The following is a 20,546-nucleotide window of genomic DNA, read 5'->3' on the forward strand; positions in this document are numbered from 1 at the left end:
CCAGCTCCATTCTAGAACAAGACCGCCGCCGCCCCCCGACCGACCACCACAACCACGCTAGCTTTTGCCCACAAACCCTTCATACCTGGGCAGATTGCTTGCACGGTCCGGACTGGAGAAAGCGGGCAATTAGGTAGTACAGCTCTGAGGAGGAGAAGAAGAAGAAGAAGCCAGGTTAAAGCAGGGCGAGGGAAGCCCAAGGAGGCAGCCTCCGCCTCAGCCCCCGCGGCACCCGAGACTCACCGGCTTCCAGCTGAGTCGGGGCGGCCGCCGCCATCCCTCCTCTTTCCTCAGAAGAAGGCCCGTCAGGAAGGAGCACCGGGGTAGAAGGGAAAGGCGCCGGGGGCGCCGCCGTCGCTGCCGCTGTTGGGGATGGTCCCTGTCCCAGGAAAGGGCGGGCGAGCTGCCTGCCTGAGGAGCGGCTCCTGTTACGACCGCCCGGAACAGCCCCAGCGGCAGGGTATATATGCTGCCGCTGCCGCACGCCGCCTCATTAGCGCCTCGCCGGCTCCATATAGCCCCCGCCGCGGAGGAGGGACCGAGCCCGTGCCGGCCCTCAGACTGGCTGCTCGCCTGAAGGGGAATGGAGGAGGACGGAGAGAGGGGAGAGACAGCGGCGGCTCCGTAATTACGGGGGGGGGGGGGGGGAGAGAGAGAGAGAGAGAGAGAGAGAGAGAGAGAGAGAGAGAGAGAGAGAGAAGCAGGCAGGAAGGCTGTTCAGTAGCCGAGGGAGCCTCCGGCCGCATGGGGGCGGTGGTACGGGGTGGCCTGTGGGAGGCGGCCGAGGCGGCAATCGGAAGAGGCAGGGAAGGCGGAAAAGGGGAAGGGGGCTTGGGCCTAGCGGAGCCTGAGGCCTGCGCACCCCGAGGGCCTTGGGCTGCCCCCCCCCCGATTCCGCACCTCGGCTTCTGCGGCTTGATCTTTGCCCCAGATTGGGAAGAGGTGGCCGTGGTCGCCGGCTGTCAGTTTCAGAAATGTCGGCTGCTCGCTTGCTGCGTTTAATTTGTTGATTTTATCCATATGCAAAATAAAAGATTACTATTTAAAACCCCATCCATTGTTGTTGTTGCTTTCAGGAGTGCAGGGATGCGTTTCCGAGCTCCCGATCCTCATGCCCCACGATTATCCTCACGCAGCAGCCTCTTGAGGTAGGTTAGGCTGAAAGAAAGCCTCCCTAGCCCAGTGACCGTCGTGGTGGAATGGGGGGATTTGAACTTGGACCCCCCCCCCAAATTCGGTCTTGGCAGGGCATGTATGGAGATGTGACGATCACTTGTCAGAGCTGTCAACATTTCGTGCAAGGTAGTTCAAAAAGCACACATTATTAACACACTAGGTGTAAAGGTAAAAGGACCCAGTCCAGTCAAAGGTGACGGGTTGCAGTGCTCATCTCGCTTTCAGGCTGAGGGAGCTGCCATTTGTCCACAGACAGCTTTCTGGGTCATGTGGCCGCATGACTAAACCGCTTCTGGCACAACAGAACACCATGACAGAAACCAGAGCGCACGGAAGCACTGCTTACCTTCCTGCCACAGTGGTACCTATCTACTTGCATTGGCATGCTTTCAAACTGCTAGTGGCAGGAGCTGGGACAGAGCAATGGGAGCTCACCCTGTCGCGGGGATTCGAACTGCCAGCGTGCCAGTCAGCAAGCCCAAGAGGCTCAGTGGTTTAGACCACAGTGCCAACACACTACAGTCATACCTCGGGTTACAGACTCTTCAGATTGTGTTTTTTCGGGTTACGAACGCACCAAAACCCGGATGTACCGGAACGGGTTACTTCTGGGTTTCGGCGGTCGCGCATGCGGAGAAGCACTAAATCGCAACCCACACATGCACAGACGCAGCGCTGCAGGTTGCGAACGTGCCTCCTGCACGGATCACGTTCACAGCCCGAGCATCCACTGTATGTTGTTGGCATCCACCTATCCGTAGAGACAATGGGAGTGAAATCAAACTGTTGTGTTAGTTGCAGTGAAGCAACCTTTTCAGGGCGCAAGCCTGGGCAGTGTGTGTGGAAGTCCTGAGCTGCCCAGATAATAATAATAATAATAATAATAATAATAATAATAATAATAATTATTTATTTGTTCCCCAGCCACTCTGGGCGGCTTCCATAGAAACCAAAAATACACTAAAATATCACAGATTAAAAACTTCCCTGAACAGGGTTGCCTTAAGATGTCTTCTGAATGTCAGGTAGTTATTTATCGTTTTGACATCTGACGGGAGGGCGTTCCACAGGGCGGGCACCACTACCGAGAAAGCCCTCTGCCTGGTTCCCTATAGCTTTGTTTCTCACAATGAGAGAACCACCAGAAGGCCCTCAGCACTGGACCTCAGCATCCGGGCAGAACGATGGGGGTGGAGATGCTCCTTCAGGTATACTGGGCCGAGGTCGTTTAGGGCTTTAAAGGTCAACACCAGCACTTTGAATTGTGCTCGGAAACATACTGGGAGCCAGTGTAGGTCTTTCAAGACCGGTGTTATGTGGTCTCGGCAGCCGCCACCAGTCTAGCTGCCGCATTCTGGATTAGTTGTAGTTTCCGAGTCACCTTCAAAGGTAGCCCCCGCGCATTGCAGTAGTTCAAGCGGGAGATAACTACAGCATGCACCACTCTGGCGAGACAGCCCGTGGGCAGGTAGGGTCTCAGCCTGCGTACCAGGTGGAGTTGGTAGACAGCTGCCCTGGATACAGAATTCCCGATTGGAAGGGATCCAAATGGTCTGCATCCTCCAGGCGTGCCTGGAGTTGTTCAGCAACCACGCGCTCAATCACCTTGCCCAAGAATGGAAGATTTGAGACTGGGCGATAGTTGGCCATACTGGCCGGGTCTAAAGATGTTTTTTTAAGAAGCGGTTTAATGACCGCCTCTTTCAGCGGATCTGGGAATGTTCCCTCACAGAGGGAAGCATTCACCACCCCGCAGAGCCCATCGCCCAGCCCTTCCCGGCTTGCTTTTATTAGCCAGGATGGGCAAGGATCAAGGAGACAGGTGGTTGGGTTCACGTGTCCAAGCAGCCAGTCCACATCCTCGGGGGTAACGGATTGAAATTGATTCCATGCAACTTGACCAGACAGAGCTCTAGCACTCTCCCGCCCCAGCCCTGCTCCCATGGTGATATCTAGCTCCTTCTGAATAAAAGTGATTTTATCTGCAAAAAACTTTGCAAAGTCGTTGCAGGAGATCTTGGGGTCTTTACAAGGCCCCGGTGGTAAAGGTGGTTCCGTTAAATTGCGAACCACCTGAAAGAGTCTCCTGCTACTATTTTCTGCAGATGCAATAGAGGCAGTGAAGAAAGTCTTCTTCGCCGTCGCTATAGCCACTTGGTGGGCTCGACGTTGAGCTCTAACCTGTGTCCGGTCAGATTCGGAGTGAGTTTTCTGCCACCAACGCTCTAGCCGTCTCAGCGATTGTTTCATCGCCCTCATCTCCGAAGAAAACCACGGGGCTGTCCGGGCTCCATGCAATCGGAGAGGGTGCTTTGGAGCCAGACAGTCGATAGCCCTGGTTAACTCCGCATTCCAGCGGGCCACCAGGGAATCAGCTGAAAGGCCATCAACATGGGATAAAGCATCCCCTACCACTCTCTGGAAACCATTTGGATCCATTAAGTGGCGGGGGCCGACCATCCGAATTGGTCCCACCTCCCTGCAGAGGGGAAGGGTCGCGGGCAAGTCCAGTTGCACCAGGAAGTGATCTGACCATTGCACTTCTTTTGTTTCACTTTTACTTAGTGTCAGATCACCCACGTCACTAGAGGTGAACACCAGGTCTAAGGCATATCCATGACTATGAGTTGGGCCCAACTTATTCAGGGACATCCCCATGGAGGCCATGCTTTCCACGAAGTCCCGAGCGGCCCCTTGTAAGGTCGTGTCGGTATGGATGTTAAAATCCCCTAGGACAACCAAACTAGGTGTCTCCAGGAGAAAATCCGCCACGACCTGAAGCAGCTCGGACAGGGAATCCTTGGTGCAGCGGGGAGGTCGGTACACCAAAAGGAAACCTGTACTGCCCCTATTGCCCAACTTCCAGAACATGCACTCAGAAAACTGGATCTTCCCAGTAGGACGCCCGGTGCAAGCTAGTGACTTCCTAAAAATCACTGCAACCCCCCCCTCCCCGCCCACATGACCTGGGTTGCTGTGCGTAAGAGAAACCTGGTGGGCAAGCAGCAGCAAGGACAGGCCCATCTGCTTCCTCCAACCAGTCACACATGCCAGGTCAAATCCTCCATCCACAATCAGGTCGTGGATGGCAGTGGTTTTATTCATCATTGACCTGGCATTACACAGCCACACCTTCAGGTTATGTAGATTTCCCCTGTTGATTCCAGTATCCATCTGGTCAAGGCCAGACCCGGAGGCAGGGATAGTCTTCAAACAACAACTAAATCTGCCTCCTCGGTAATGACATGGTCTGGTCTTAGCGTAACTCCGCCTCCTGCCTATGATCACCGAGATCGGATGTCCCAGTGCTTCCGCCCCTGTGGAAATCGTCCCAGCCATCGTGTTGGCTGGGGCCCCACTCCCAGGCAGCCCTGATCCCGCCCCTTAAAACAAAACACAAACTATACAGAACCAATAAAACAACAACAACAAAAAAAGGAACAGAACAATTATACTAAAATTAATCCCCAACCAAATATCCATCCCACCCACCCACCCACCCACCCGACTGCTTGAGGACATTTTAAAGCACATTAACCACCTGGAACAGGGAAGCAAAGTTAGAACACTTCCCTCACTTCCCCAAAAGTTTGTTCCAAATAAGGGCCTGGGCCACGCCCCCTGGGCCAGTTGGAGAAGGCCCTGGAAGGGAGCAGGCCCTGCAGTCCTCACCCAGCCGATGGTCCCAGATGACAAGACGCACTCCCTCGGCCTCGCCAATGTGGTTCAAAGGAAAGACCGGTATGTTTGGCACCAGTTTGGCTGCAGGAGCCTTAGGAACTCCACGCATGTGTAGGGCTTACTCCTTAGCCTTTTCTCCCAAAGATGTCCCACGAGGCAGCAGAGGTTTAGGATCAGAGTTTTCCTTCTCCAAGATGCATGGGCGTAGCCAGGATTTTTGTTACGGGGGCATAACCTCAGATTTGTAATTATTTGTATTTATTGATTTGGGGAGCAGCTCCCCGCCCCCCCTATGCCCATGCCTAGATGGGCTACCTTCCCAGGTTGACAGGCCCCATCCGTCACTCACTTGCCACTACAGCACATGTAGAAACCACCTTGTTGACAGTCCACTCAATCCACCAGAGCCTGTCTTCACATGCAGGGGAAGTCCCTAAACTAGGGTTTGAGAGCTATTGGCTACCTTCACCTGCCTTAGCCAGCCAGTCAAAACAGTTTCATGGGGTGTAGTCACTGTTGCATGCTGACAGCATCTAGGAGCCACAGGTGAAAGCTGAGTACACATTGGGGGCCAAAGGTGGGCAAACTACCCAAGAAGGAACACAATGTGCCCCCCACCAGAGGTACCAACCCACCCCATACACCCCCTTTTACACTGCAGGCATTGCATTATTGAGATATGAGTGGGCTTTATTTTGGGGAATACTGGTTCCTGTGTGTGCCTTGGGTTTGTATGTGTGTCTGCTGATGCACAAATAAATGATAGGACTATCATTGGGTAGGCAGACCCCTCGCTTAAGAAATGTTATAATTTCAAGCAGAAGGGTGGTTTTGTTGCGTTTTGAGGGGTCTGTTATAAATATTCAGAGAACACGGCTGTTTCTTCATGGCAAAAATTCTGAAGCGGGGTTTCTTAGCTTTCCATTTCCAGAAATATTTTTAGTGTAGTAGTTGCTATTATATTAGTTTAAGAGCAAAACGAGGATTAGAGGTGCTGCCTTGATTGAAGTATAGTCTTGCAAATTGGGGGGGGCATGGGCATAGCAGGGATTTTTGTTAGAGGGGCAGGCTTTTGTTGGGGAGCAGAACCTCAAATTTGTATTGATTTTTATTGATATTGATTGATTTGTGGGGCAGCTGCCCCTTCTTGGTTATGCCCATGGGGTGGGGTGTTAGTCTGAATACCTGGGCACTCCTAATTCCTGGATCAGCCAGGCCAGCCTGATAATCACCTGGGAGATCAGCCAGTAATAAAGACAAGGGGAAGATAATGGGCCATTAAGAAAAACAAATGGGAGGGGTCCATCCCTCAACCCAGAGTTCATTTGGAAGACAAAAGAGAATTTTGAAGTAGAGTTTTAAGCATCCCGCCTGGAATTTTTGCATGATGTGAGCTGAGTAGGGGGGTTGGGCTGAGAGGTAATGTGGGAGTCTGTAAAACACAACAAGTTGGAGAAGGAGAGTCAGAGCATGGCTGAGGTCAGTTTGAAGCCAAGGTTGCAGCTATGGGAGAAGCAGGACCTTCTTATTTGTTCTTTGCTTCTAATTTTCCCCACCCATTCCTTTATTTTGAATATTTTCTTCTTTCGCTTCTTTTTAACTTTCCTTCTTTAAATTTGAAAACTTCCAGCAAATTTCCAGCAAAAATATGACGTTGCTCTAAAGGTAAAGGTAAAGGTACCCCTGCCCGTACGGGCCAGTCTTGCCAGACTCTGGGGTTGTGCGCCCATCTCACTCAAGAGGCCAGGGGCCAGCGCTGTCCGGAGACACTTCCAGGTCACGTGGCCAGCGTGACATTGCTGCTCTGGCGAGCCAGAGCTGCACACGGAAACGCCGTTTACCTTCCCGCTGGTAAGCGGTCCCTATTTATCTACTTGCACCCGGTGGTGCTTTCGAACTGCTAGGTTGGCAGGCGCTGGGACCGAGCAGCGGGAGCGCACCCCGCCGCAGGGATTCGAACCGCCGACCTTTCGATCGGCAAGTCCTAGGTGCTGAGGCTTTAACCCACAGCGCCACCTGCGTCCCACTTGACGTTGTTCTGCTTCATGTCAAATATGGCAGCATCCACTTTGCTCCTCAGGGTGCCACACCCATTTTTTTTTGGTCCACTGTTGAAAGGTAGACACTACTTCTCTACCTGGTGGCACATCAAAATATGCACCATCCTATCAAGTTAACAGCTGAATATTTTTCATTTGCAAAGTAACAACAAAGCTAATTTGTGGTGAATGTGGAATAGTAGGAAAGGAGGTATCAAGAAATACCAAAAGGAGAAGGAAGTGGGTTTAGAAAGAAGTTAAAGTAAGGGCGTATTCATTCAAAGGATTACATTTTTTTTAATAACACCCCCCCCCAATTCCTTCTCATAATCTAGAATATTTCTTCAGTTGGTTTGCCACATACTTCCTGTGAAAGGTGATCATATTGCTAAATATGTCAGACCCTCCAAGGGTCCCTGTGTTCCAGGGACGTCCCTGATTTAGAGAAGCTGTCCTAGTTTCTGATTTGATCCTGGAATGTCCCGCTTCTCCTTAGGATATCTGTACTGTATTATCATTGGAGAAATGTTGGAGGGTATGATAGATGTCCCTCTTTTCAAGAGAGAAATGTTGGAGGGTATGGAGTTATCCAACCCCCGAGCTGCCTGAAGGCACTCTTGTATAGTTTTTTAATGTTTGATATTTTATTATGTTTTTAAATGTGTTGGAAGCTGCCCAGAGTGATGGGGCAATCCAATAAGATATATGGGGTATACATAGTAGAAATATTATGGAACGGGGCGCCCCTATTTTCATCAGAGAAATGTTGGAAGGCATGTTATGACTATTATTTCTCCCTTTTTCGTGCTTCATACACTAACAAATTAGCTAGTATCAGTTATTATGTTGGTTTTTCATTATATTTCCAGTTTACTTATAGCATTGTTCTGATTATTAAGGTTTCATGTAAAATCCCCCCCACACACACATACACATAAATCTTGGAACCAATAATACAGAAGTGCTGTAAAGCAGTTGTTTCTGAAGAAGACGCTAATAGCAAATTGCTTATTTTAAGACATTCAGTAATTTCAAAATATCAGCCATATCCCCAGGAGCTAGCTTTGATGCTCTAGCTCAGGCATGCCCATCAGGTAGATCATGATCTACCGGTATATCACTGGACATCTGCGGTAGATCACTGGTAGATCATCGGCTCCCCCCAAAGAAGCTGAACTGTGTCTCCCCTAAAAAAATGCTCTGACCTGAACCCCCAAAAAGGGGGTAGATCACTGCTAGTTTTTAAGTGAGTAGATCACAGTCTCTTGGGAGTTGGCCACCCCTGCTCTAGCTAAAACAAAAAAAAATTCCTTCCAGTAGCACCTTAAAGACCAACTAAGTCAGTTCTTGGTATGAGCTTTCGTGTGCATGCACACTTCTTCAGATGTACAAGTTGTGCATTTTATACTCAATAGGTTGCACCCAGTAGCACCTTAAAGACCAACTAAGTCAGTTCTTGGTATGAGCTTTCGTGTGCATGCACACTTCTTCAGATGTACAAGTTGTGCATTTTATACTCAATAGGTTGCACCCAGTAGCACATTAAAGACCAACTAAGTCAGTTCTTGGTATGAGCTTTCGTGTGCATGCACACTTCCTCTAGCTGTACAAGTTGTGCATTTTATACTCAATAGGTTGCATGGCATGCTTTTTAAAACTGATACCTACTCTACAGACCGCCCCCAGGCCCCCTGACAGCCCCGTTTTGTGTGGCAGCCCCTCTTTTTGTACAAGTGCCCCGGGGTTCGGGCGTTCTGGTTTTTTTTCGGCTGCGGCAGCTGCATTGGGAAGGAGACGTGGGAGCTCCTTCCGAAAGCCGAGTTAGTGGTTCCTAAGCTTTGTGATGAAGACGGGTGGGACTCTAGGACCTTGCTGCCTGAAGCCAGGCACGTCCATCCTATCTCAGTTTACGCTTCCATAGAAGGATCATAGGGATCTCTGCCATCCCTTCCCTTTCTGGCTTGGAAAGGCACCCTCGCCATAGGAAATCTCCAGGAAGCGGCATCCTCAGTGACTTCTTTCCAATACGACCCCTCCAACGGTGCCGCTTCTTTCTTTTTCTTTCACTCCATCGGAGATTCTTACTGTGTCTCCTCCATCACCATCACCGGTTCCCAAGAGCGCTTGTCTTGCCCGCGCGCGCGCGCGCGCGCGCACACACACACACACACACACACACAGGCTTAAGCAAATTGATGTTTATTTTATTTTATTGTTATTTGTCCACCACGACCATATCGCTCAATGTAAAGGGCTTGCGGCTTGTTCTTTGTTTTCCGCTCCAGAAACTAAAAGGGGATGGGGGAGGGGAGACCAAAATCCTCTTGCAAATCCAGCCCTCCAAAAATAATCCCCCCATTTGGCTACCTGAGCCATTCATGGATGGAGCAAGGGTGGATGTGCTTGCTAATTGATTTTTGGGGTGCTTTAGTTCAGTGCCTGCTGTTGGGGGGAGGTGTGCGGACAATTTGCAGCTATTTTTTGTTTTTCTGCCTGCCTGTTGAAGCCCATCCCCAGTCATATTTGCAAATTTACTTTGAAGTAAGTAACCTTAACTGCAGTTAAGGTTTTGCTCCCAGGCAAATGTGCAGGACTGGGCTCCAGGGCTGCATTCCAAATCTTTTGCATGCTCACATGAGAGTAAACCATTGATCTCAAGAATCTTTGCAGTAAAAGCATACAGAATTGGGCTGCTGATCTTTTTGGCCCTGGCCCTGCTCCCTCTTTCTGCTCTTGCGGAAAGGTGACTTTGAGATGCCTTCCCTCTTTCAGCTTAACTGGCAAATATATATAGAATATATGCATTTGGAAACTAAGATGCAGATTATGTTGGTGATTGGGCTGCTGTCAGTGCAAATTACAATTGCTGGGTTTAGATATATTGTGATGTATTTTAAGTATTGATTTTAACCAGCTTGTTTTTGTTGTTCTTTATTTTATAACTGATTTTTGAAATGTTATAAGCCGCATTGAATCCCAATTTGGCAGGATAGAAATATATTGCATAATTAATAAAATAAAATAATATGAGAGGCAGTGGGTTGGAATCCATGTACATTACTTTTGAGTTTCTTGGAGGATAAACATGCAAATTTAGTAATAAGAACATAATTTGGCATCTCACTTATATTAGTGTGGCTCAATATTTTTAGTACATATTTTTAAATGTGTGGTTTTTAAAGCACAAAATATATAAGAAATATTTCTACACTAAATTATAGAGGAGTAGTGAGCAGAGCTTCATACACACAGAGCTGCATATACGTGAAAATGGAATTCTAATAGGTACAAATGTAAGGTTCTACACTTAGGCAGGAAGAACCAACTAAACAAACATTAAGGTGAGAGATACCTGGCTTAAAAGAAGTACATGTTAAAAGGATCTAGAGCAGTGGTTCCCAATTAGAGGTCCAGGAGCCCTTGGGGGTCCTTGGAATGCAGCCAGGGGGTCCACGGCCCCATCCCTTGCCTCCCCCCAACAAAATTTTTGTCATTTTTGCATGGTAATATCACAAATTTTATGGTCTAAAACAACAATATACTGGCCAAAATTGGTTTTGAAATCACACTGCAATAACAATTTTGACCCTGCAGTATGCAGGAATATATCACTCCTCATGCAAGGGAGGACAGTTGATTTCAAGGCACCACCAATAGGATGATAAACAGGGCAGCTGATCACCCTCAGTTCAAGGCCCCATGGTACTGAGGTGGAGCAGCTTTTCTCATCCAGCAGGAAAGCAGAAGCAGCCACAGTGGAGGTACATCTTCAGTGGCCGCCCCACTGATGCATACCCCCCATCCCAATCCCTTCCTACTCAACCCATGCAGTGGAGGTGACTCTGCTTCCTTTCCTCCCTCCACCCATCCAATCTCTGCAGCTTCTTCCCTCATCCCCACGCCTGATCTCCAATTTCAGACATTGTGACATATCGAAATATTGTGATTTTAATTGCTGATATATCACGATGTTGAAAACCAGATATTGCTCAGCCCCGGTCTGTTTTTTAGTGTACCTAAAATCCTTTGGTTATTAAGAGCTAACCCACATTTTGTTTAAAAAATTGCTTTGCAGAGGTAACTACCATGGAGTTATCAAATTTTTCAAAAGTAGGGGATCTGCGGCTTGACTTCTGAAAAATAAGAGGTCCTCAGTAATTAGCTAATTGGGAACCACTGATCTAGAGGTCTTAGTAGACCACAAGCTGAACCTGAGTCAACAATGTGATGCAGCAGCAAAAAAACAAAAAACACTGTTCTAGGCTGCATCAACAAAAGTATAGTGTCAAGATCAAGGGAAGTAATAGTCCCACTCTATTCTGCCCTGGTCAGACCACACCTGGAATACTGTGTCCAATTCTGTGCACCACAATTTAAGAAGGATGTTGACAAGCTGGAACGTGTGCAGAGGAGGGCAACCAAGATGATCAAGGATCTGGAAACCCAACCTTATGAGGAACGATTGAGGGAATTTGGTATGTTTAGTCTGGAAAAGAGGAGACTGAGAGGAGATAGGATAGCCATCTTCAAATTAGTGTTTGAAATTAGCTGGGTCCCAGGCAAGTGAAGATGCCTGGGCAGCACCATATAGCGGTGAACAACGTTATAGTTAATTGTTGTAGCTTGTCTTCACTTACCGCACTCCACTGCCCTGCTCACAGTTGTGAAGAATATTCTTACGTTGTGAATGGTTTGTGTCACCATTAAGAAAAAGAGGTAGGTATAGGCCAATATATATGTGGACTGTTCCTGGATAAAGTGACTTTCCTTCTTTAAGTTCTCAAAAGTTCTTAACCTAGCTCAAGGTTGTCATCTGAACTAGCCAGATGTTTAACTGATAATCAATCACAGTCAGTCAATCCTTGGCAAAAATAAGACTTCACAGCTGTCTTGCCCCCAAATGGCAACCAGACATTCCTTTTCGGTGACTGTAATCTTGGTATAAGGAGCCATTTGGTGCTTAGTTTATATATCTGAGTTTCTAACACTGCTTCCAATATCTGTCACATGGAAGATGGAGCCAGTTTGTTTTCTCCTGTTCTGGAGGGGGAAGGCATTCATCCATGAGAAGAAAGGAGACTTCCACCAAAAATCAGAAATAACTTTCTGGCAGTAAGAGCTGTTCCCTTGATGGTGGACTCTATTTCCTTGGAGGTTTTTAAGCAGAGGTTGGATGGCCATTTGTCATGGATGCATTTGATGAGATTTCTGCATGCAAGTAGTTGGAGTACATAACCCTCAGGATCTCTTCCAATTCTACAATTATATCAGTAGCCTGCTCCAGAATAATTTGGAGCAGAGCTTTCAGGGAGGTTCCTGTTTTGTGTATTGCTCTTGATATATGGTGGCCAGCCACTCTTTGTACTTAATGGAAACAGTGGGACTTCTTTTTTCTTCCAACAAGCTTTACTGGCTGGATGAAAACAGATCTCTTCCTCATTTGTTCATTTTGTATTGTTTAAAAATTGTTTTTGTAATGTTTTGTGCTGTTTTTAAAGTAGCTATTTTTATGGTATAGTTGTAAATCATAGAATTGCAAGGGATCTCGAGGGTCATCTAGTCCAACCTGCAATGCTGGAAGGTAAACTAAATCTTACATGGCAGGAGGCCATCCAACACATGTAAAACACAATTCTGTAATTACTGCTAGCAGTAATCAGTGGACGCAGGTGGCGCTGTGGGTAAAACCTCAGCGCCTAGGACTTGCCGATCGCATGGTCGGCGGTTCGAATCCCCGCGGCGGGGTGAGCTCCCGTCATTCGGTCCCAGCGCCTGCCAACCTAGCAGTTCAAAAGCACCTCCGGGTGCAAGTAAATAAATAGGGACCGCTTACCAGCGGGAAGGTAAACGGTGTTTCCGTGTACTGCGCTGGCTCGCCAGATGCAGCTTGTCACGCTGGCCACGTGACCCGGAAGTGTCTGTGGACAGCGCTGGCTCCCGGCCTATAGAGTGAGATGAGCGCACAACCCTAGAGTCTGGCAAGACTGGCCCATACTTGCAGGGGTACCTTTACTTTTTAGTAGAGTAATATTATGAAGCTGCTTATATACAGAGTTCAGCCATTGGCCCATTGAGTCTAGGACAATGTATGTCATGTAGAGTATCACCATGGCTGTGCTAAGAGGCAGCTGCTCTCTGAAGCGGAAAGTTGTGGCAAACCCCACCATGTGCACTCCGGGGGGGTGGGGAGAGAGAATGCATCGTAGTTCTGTCACTCTTAAAAATGACTCTGTGTGTTCATACCCTCCAACATTCCTGTGATGAAAATGTCCCTCTTTTCACCGGCAGAATGCTGGAGGGTATAACTCTAGGATCACAAAAAGGATGAAGGGCAGGATATAAATCTATACCGTTAATAAATGAATATCCTTATATCCCATATTGAACCTATTATAGAAAGGTAAGAGTCACATTTGCCGTTCCACCCATTTTTGCCTCTGGATTGCCTATCACTTCCATGTGGCCCCATCCCTGGCCAAGATTCAGTATGATGTACAGCAGGAGTCAGCAACCTTTTTTAGTCATGGGCCGGTCCACCATCTGTCAAACCATGTGGTGGGCCAGACTATATGGGGGGGGGGGGATGAACGAATTTCTATGCCCCACAAATAACTCAGAGATGCATTTTAAATAAAAGGACACATTCTACTCATGTAAAAACACCAGGCAGGCCCCACAAATAACCCAGAGATGCATTTTAAATAAAAGGACACATGCTACTCATGTAAAAACATGCTGATTCCCGGACCGTCTGCTGGCCAGATTGAGAAGGCGATTGGGCCGCATCTGGCCCATGGGCCTTAGGTCGCCTACCCCTGATGTACAGTCACTACATCATGTGTGGGCACATGCCAGCTGACTGGCACTTTCAGAGCTAAAGGCTGCGTGAAATTCTCTCCATTAAGGAAGGTAAACAGCGTTTGCGTGTGCTGCTCTGGTTCACCAGAAGTGGCTTAGTCATGCTGGCCACATGACCCGGAAGCTGTACGCCGGCTCCCTCGGCCAATAAAGTGAGATGAGTGCCGCAACCCCAGAGTCGGTCACGACTGGACCTAATAGTCAGGGGTCCCTTTACCTTTATATGCCCTACTATAATAATAGCAATAAGCAATAAGATAACATAACATGCTGACAAAGAGACTGAGCTTGTGAACCAGGAGCTTCCCTGGTTCAGATCTCACCCCATCTCTCACCTTTGACTTCCCATCTTCTATATGAAGTTTATGATTCTAGATAACTATCAATTTGTTTTCATCAGCATTTGGCCTGTGAGTTCCTTGCACTCAATGAGGGTCGCACTCCAAAAATGTTGCCTTGTTGAGAAATAGTTGTATTCCTGAAAAATCTTAAGGCTACCATGACAGTGAGACATGGGAGGGGTAATGTGGTTGGGAGAAGTGGAGTAGGAGAGATGGAAGTTAACAAATGGGTGATAGTGGGTGCAAATGTCATGTCACACTGGTTGTTCAGCCAGGGGGGAGGGCAGATGTAGAAAGTGAGTGCCATTTAAGGAGGTCTACCTGGCCTAGATGGGCACATATTGGGTAAGGGGTACAGTGAGTAGACTTGCTCTCCCTCCATGCTGTCCTCGTCTTCCCTTAGTTCTTAATTTAGTGCTTTGTAAAAGTACTTTATATGTGTATCCATAGCAGTGACCAGAGGAGGAATGACCCCTGGGAGGAGCACAGAAAGAAGAAATGCCGTGGTGCATCTGCAGCAGCACAATTGGATGCCTATCTGCACCAGCTGCAACAAAACATGTCTCTCCTATATCAGTCTCTACAGCAACAGCAAGCAACCTTCCAGCAGTTTGCTCTCATCCCCAAAGGCACACTCCTCCATTGTCTCCTGAGACAGATGGATGACAACCAACCACCTCTTGTAATTCTTAAATAGCCATGCAAAACAGGTAAGTCAGTGTTATCATCTCCATGTTTCAGAAGGCAACATGGAAACTTTGTGAAACTGGTGCTCTTTGGAAGTTTTGGACTACAATTCCCATCTGCATGTGCAGGCTAGGACTCATGAGAGTTGTAGTCCAAAACATTTGGAGGGCACTAGATTAACAAATGGCTAACCCAGCAACAAAGGTCCACATAGTTAAAGCTATGGTTTTCCCAGTCGTGATGTATGGAAGTGAGAGCTGGACCATAAAGAAGGCTAATCGCTGAAGAATTGATGCTTTTTAATTATGGTGCTGGAGGAGACTCTTGAGAGTCTCATGGACTGCAAGAAGATCAAACCTATCCATTCTTAAGGAAATCAGCCCTGAGTGCTCACTAGAAGGACAGATTTTGAAGCTGAGACGCCAATACTTTGGCCACCTCATGAGAAGAGAAGACTCCCTGGAAAAGACCCTGATGTTGGGAAAGATGGAGGGCACAAGGAGAAGGGGACGACAGAGGACGAAATGGTTGGACAGTGTTCTCGAAGCTACCAACATGAGTTTGACCAAACTGCAGGAGGCAGTGGAAGACAGGAGTGCCTGGTGTGCTCTGGTGCATGGGGTCACGAAGAGTCGGACACGACTAAACAACAACAACAACAACAACCCAGCAACATTGTGACCAGAGTCTTAGCCCCGTCTTCTGTCCATTTCTCCTTTAGCTTCATATTCTTCCTCTTCCATTATCCCAGAGCTATACAATACTCAGTGATGTAACTGCCGTTACTATCTCCTAAATTCTTGTCCTGGGGTTTCTCTTTCCCACCGCAGCTATTTGCTTTGTTTTAAATCTGATGCCAATTCATTACCATCCTGCTTTATATAAATACTTCCCCTAGATGGAGCTCCATAACCAACAATTGCTTTTAGTACTACGATATAGCGCAAGGCTGAATTCAAAAGACTGCTTATTCAAAGAGGTCTTTCTTCTTTATACTATCTGTTCTGTTTCCAATTCAGTCTGCTTATGCAGAAACAAATGCTGGGGAGTCCATAAAATACAGATTTATTACTGTAAATTATAAAAGCTGTTCATACGATTGGTGGGGAAACAATTTCATATAAGGCACAGTATAATATGTTCTGCTGTGGACTGATTTATAATCTCATAGCTGCTAGGCAGCTGTTATGTTCTATGTCCTGGTGTTCTACAGGATGGTACACACTTTATAGCTGCAATATATTTGATTCTTATAAATCAGACAATTCTCTATCAACTGTAATTGTATGTGTTTTATGAATGATACATATTATATAATATGTGACTAATTGCGGATAAAACATGGGAAAATAATGTAAAAGGTAATGGTGATTCAGTGATGTAGAAATGGATACTGTCTTTTCTTTTTTTCTTTAGAATTCTTCACTTTTTAAAACCTTTTTTAAGAACCCCACCCCCGAGACCATTCCATTGTAACTACCCAACCTCCCATAATTTCAACACCTCTTGACTACTTTCCGTTTTAACAGAACAAATTCTACATATCACCCTCCATATCTCCTCAAAATCATTTCTCCTACATATTCCCCTTCTTACCTTAATGACACGTTAATTTATCATTAATAGCTATATCCTGCATCTCTTTATACCATTCTTCCATTTTATATTCTGCTTGCCCCTTCCTAGCTATAATAATTCATGCAGCTGTCAATAAATTAGACTACTTCTCCAGGTTAGTGATCTGGCCCTGAACCCTGGCTTAACTGTTATTCAACCCACCTTCTTTCATGCAACATGTATTTTCCATACATAAAATTATTATCCATGCACCCCACATGTAGTCTCTTGCAAGAGGTATTTTTTCCTCCTCCCCCATTTAGATTAGGAATTGAGCTGTTGGTTTTCTTCAGCTTACTCTTTTCGAACTTCTCAACTTCAGAGAGGTCATGTTTGTCCCACATCTTGGCCACGGGAAAACAAGACACCTCAAGGACTGTAGGCTCTCAGCTGTTCAAGCTACCTGGGCTTTGCACTATCTGCTAGTCCAGTACTTTCCCAAATTTTCATGTCGGTGACACACGTTTTTAGACATGCATCATTTTGCAACATGGTAATTCAGTTTTACTAGCAAAATGGAGGTTAAACTAACCCCTTTCCAGCCCCAGGAGGAGTGTGGGGAGCATTCACACAATACACCTACACACTGCAACAGACACACTAACGTGTCACGATACACAGTTTGGAAATCTCTGTGCTAGTTGGTTCACTTAAAAATCAACATTCTTTTCCATCTCTACTCTTAGGTGTTTTTAACATAGAGTAATCAACTGTTTTTGAGTACTTCATCAGGTTTAATTTAAACAAGCTTTGTATTTAAAGCTATTAAAATAAAACATCTTAACTATTAAAAAGAAACTTCTCTGTGCTAATATCATCATGTTCTTGGGGTAATGCTTAAAATTAAGTTCAGTGTGGTGTTTTACATCTTTATGGAGGCAGTCAGGTAATGGGAAGAAGTATGCATTATGTTGATGTGATACAACCATTCTATTAATGTGATAGCTTATCACTTAGGAACATTTTTTTTCATTTTCTGTTGCATGAGATTTTTCAGCTGTTATTATATGTTCTTTCAATGCTGATTTCAAATCTGAAATTGATTTTCATGTACATGCTGTAGTTATCTTGTAATTTCCGACTTTTGCTGATATATCATATTTACACTGGGGATAAGTGGACACTGACACGTTGATCTACCCTAACCACATGGTAATTATTGTTTTGCAAACTTAGTTTTTATTTATTTTTATAGTTTTGTAACCTAAATATCTGTATTTTTCAGAATGGACCATGGCTTCTTCAAGTAGACAAAAATGTGTAAACAAGCCTGATACCTTGTTATGTATGTGGCTGCTACACACTTCCTTGTGAAAGATGCAATATAACAATGTTTGTGAGGCGTGCTTATAAAAGCTATTTTGAAATTCCCCATGGCGACCAAGACAAGAAATGGGCTCTGCATATTGTTTGTCACAATTGTGAGGAAATACTTAGAGACTGAACAAAAGGAAAACGGAAGAGTATGCCTTTTGGGGTTCCCATGGTTTGGCGAGAACCCAAGGATCATACAAGTGAACCTCACCACGTTCACTTCCTTCATCTTTAGAAGAGACAAACCCCTTAAAAACTGGAATTGGGAGTTCCTCAGAGTGTGGGATAGGTCTAATTGCTGAAGGAATACTGGGATAGGTGACAGCATGTTGGTTTTTGTTGCCAATACCCTTTGTATTGACCAAGCAATAATAGCATAACAAATGGCATCAGGCTTGTTTACACATTTTTGTCTACTTGAAGAAGCCATGGTCCGATCTGAAAAATACAAATATTTAAATTACAAAACTGTAAAAATAAAGAAAGTTTAAGTTTGCAAAACAATAATTACCATGTGGATAGGGTAGATCAACATGTCAGTGTCCACTTATCCCCAGTGTAAATATGACATATCGGCAAAAGTCGGAAATTGCAAGATAACTATAGCATGTACACGAAAATCAATAACAGATTTGAAATCAGCATTGAAAGAACAAATAAGAACAGTTGAAAAATCTCATGCAAAAGAAAATGGAAAAAAATGTTCCCCAGTATACTGTGTATCCCAAGGGATTAATTTTTTTTTTTGCATACCTCCAACTGTACATAGATATACATGTCATTTTCAATGCTATACATGTCATGCTCAATGCTGTATAAGTCACTTACATTTATACTCATATTATACTACTTTGGCTATGTGTTTAAAAAAATATTGAATTATTGTATTGTGAAAAACAAAGATTATGGTGAAAAGTGAAAAACATGAATTGCAAAACAAAAAAAAACCCCTAGAGCTTACAGGACAAAACCAACTTCAGATAAGCACGTCAAAATTAGGTTAGAACAACTGCAGGTGTCAATACAACAAAAATTTTGTTCCCCAATGATTGACTATATTTCAGATGGTTTTCTGGGACAGGAATGTATTTCTATATTGAGACTCAAAGCATGACTGCAGCTGCTAATAAACAGGGAAGGATATTACAATCGCTGTACTCTGTGATCTTTTTTACAGTTTGTCTTCCTGGTGTAAAGACCTGAATTTGCTTCAGTGTCTGATTTATGTACAGTTTAGGAGTGATGAAAGGGAAGCTTGAAGTATGTGTTTTATTCTCTCCTCCTAAGAAAGAATAGGTGGCTTGCTGCTTTTGGTGGTGGAACTCTTCAACCAAGCCTTTGGCTAACTAACATCCTATATCCTTTTAAATGTCTTTGTGGGATAGTGGGGGGGGGGAGAGGTTATTGATTTGTTTTGCTCTTGTTTTTATTATGTATTTTAGTTTTTTATCTAGTCATTTTATGCTGTGAACCGCCCTGAGATGAAGGTCAGTATACAAAATTAATAAATAAAATAAAGCCTCACTAGTTCAGAGAGAGATCCATGTCCAAATTAGGCAGCCAGGTAAGTTTTGTGCCACTGATTTTGTGTGGACATCTGTACTGATGAAACTGTGCTTTTCTTTCTTTCTTTATTTTTGCCACCCATTCTAATGTGTGATAAAGATGGGCAACCTATGCCCCTTCAAGGCATTCATTGTGAGAACCCGCATGTGTGCCCAAGCCACCCTTGCCACAGAATTCCTCCAGTTTTTACCATCACCAATTTGTTCTGCTGTCGGTGGAGGGCATGACTGCAATAGGCATTAAGCAACTGTTTCCTCCAGTTGTTTTAGGTTGCTTTACTGTTGCTTTATTTTTTGCTTTAATTTTTAAAAATCTGAAGAAATTTTTAAAGAAAGCGTGAGTGCGTGCACACACGCACACACACAGTGCTTTGTTTTGAGTTCATGACAGCATATTCTCTAACTTTGCCACAGAAAATGTTGTTAGGATGCTGCAGCTGCATCTGTTGAGCTGTCAGTTCATGAACTGCAGGAAAAGGTTGAAGCAACAACAAACATGTAGCTTGGAGAATGGAAAACTGAGTGGGGTCACGATGGCATTCATCAAATAATTGAAGGGCCCTTGATTATAAGAGGGAAATGGCTTGTCCTTTGCTTCCACAGGATTAGTTCTAATGGGCTTGAGTTAGGTAGATTTCAGTGGAACTTCAGAAGCAGTCTCTTAATGGAAAGAGAAGTTCAATAATGAAACCAATTACCAGAGCACACCGCTCTCAGGGTTGATTTATATGAACAACTCGACATAATTGTTTGCTCTGAAACTATCATGATTCAGTCTCTGCATTGTAGATAGAATTTGCTGATCTGGAGGCATAAGTGCAGAAAGCTTTTTCTTTTATATTTTTCCATTCCAACCTCCACATGCCTCTCATAAATATTTTTACCCATCTCTTGTAATTCCTTCTCCCATTCTCCTTTCATACTCAACTCATTATGCCTTGCTCCTTTTCATTCCTCCTTCCAGGTCCCTTTTACATTCACCTCTTCATCACTGGTCAGCTGCTGGATTCTGCCTTTTTAGCTGGAAAAGAAAGAACCTACTCATCGGACTTAATTTACTAGGGTTCTTTACTTTAGCAACTGAAATAAATCAGCCTATTAACATCATCAGGAGCAGATGTAGACTGTGCTGCGGAAACCAGAAACTTGCCCACACACCACTCTTCCATCTGCTGTATTCTTCTAAATTCATATTCTCATTACTTGTGAAGAGCTCTCATTTTATCCTAAGTTTTGTCATACTTAACTAGAAAATTGAAGCACATCAA

The 20,546-nt window shown here is 45.3% G+C and overlaps 2 protein-coding genes across 4 annotated transcripts in view; one reads left to right on the forward strand and one right to left on the reverse strand.

Moving 5' to 3' along the window:
- BRWD3 (bromodomain and WD repeat domain containing 3) overlaps nucleotides 1–1,041 on the reverse strand; it is a 75,318-nt gene extending 74,277 nt beyond the window's left edge. Inside the window, exons 1-2 of the mRNA XM_083722008.1 lie at nucleotides 244–1,041; nucleotides 86–144 (exon numbers count right to left, since the gene is read on the reverse strand). Of these exons, the coding sequence (XP_083578134.1) occupies nucleotides 86–144; nucleotides 244–277 (93 nt within the window). The 5' untranslated portion in view covers nucleotides 278–1,041. The remainder of the gene's footprint in view (nucleotides 1–85; nucleotides 145–243) is intronic.
- On the forward strand, nucleotides 53–20,546 carry LOC310836786 (uncharacterized protein). Of its 3 annotated transcripts, none has more exons than XR_014560194.1 (4): nucleotides 53–133; nucleotides 1,077–1,148; nucleotides 14,546–14,805; nucleotides 20,243–20,546. XR_014560194.1 is itself a non-coding variant. In XM_083722647.1 (4 exons), exons 1-3 carry the CDS (start codon nucleotides 584–586, stop codon nucleotides 14,790–14,792), a joined length of 360 nt encoding a protein of 119 aa, XP_083578773.1. In that variant the 5' UTR covers nucleotides 558–583; the 3' UTR covers nucleotides 14,793–14,805; nucleotides 20,243–20,546. The 3 variants fall into 3 exon arrangements, 1 of the variants encoding a protein (XP_083578773.1); XR_014560195.1 differs by lacking the exon at nucleotides 20,243–20,546 and adding an exon at nucleotides 17,625–17,911; XM_083722647.1 differs by lacking the exon at nucleotides 53–133 and adding an exon at nucleotides 558–624.

The sequence above is a fragment of the Podarcis gaigeae genome, assembly GCF_964106915.1.
Source record: "Podarcis gaigeae genome assembly, chromosome: Z".
Taxonomy (NCBI): domain Eukaryota; kingdom Metazoa; phylum Chordata; class Lepidosauria; order Squamata; family Lacertidae; genus Podarcis; species Podarcis gaigeae.

Excerpts from the sequence above, each read along its gene's own strand:
- LOC310836786 (XM_083722647.1), top strand. The coding sequence starts at position 584 with ATGGAGGAGGACGGAGAGAGGGGAGAGACAGCGGCGGCTCC. Across the intron at positions 625-1,076 it reads GGAGAGACAGCGGCGGCTCC|GAGTGCAGGGATGCGTTTCC; the intron begins GTAATTACGGGG and ends TGTTGCTTTCAG. Across the intron at positions 1,149-14,545 it reads TCACGCAGCAGCCTCTTGAG|CAGTGACCAGAGGAGGAATG; the intron begins GTAGGTTAGGCT and ends GTGTATCCATAG.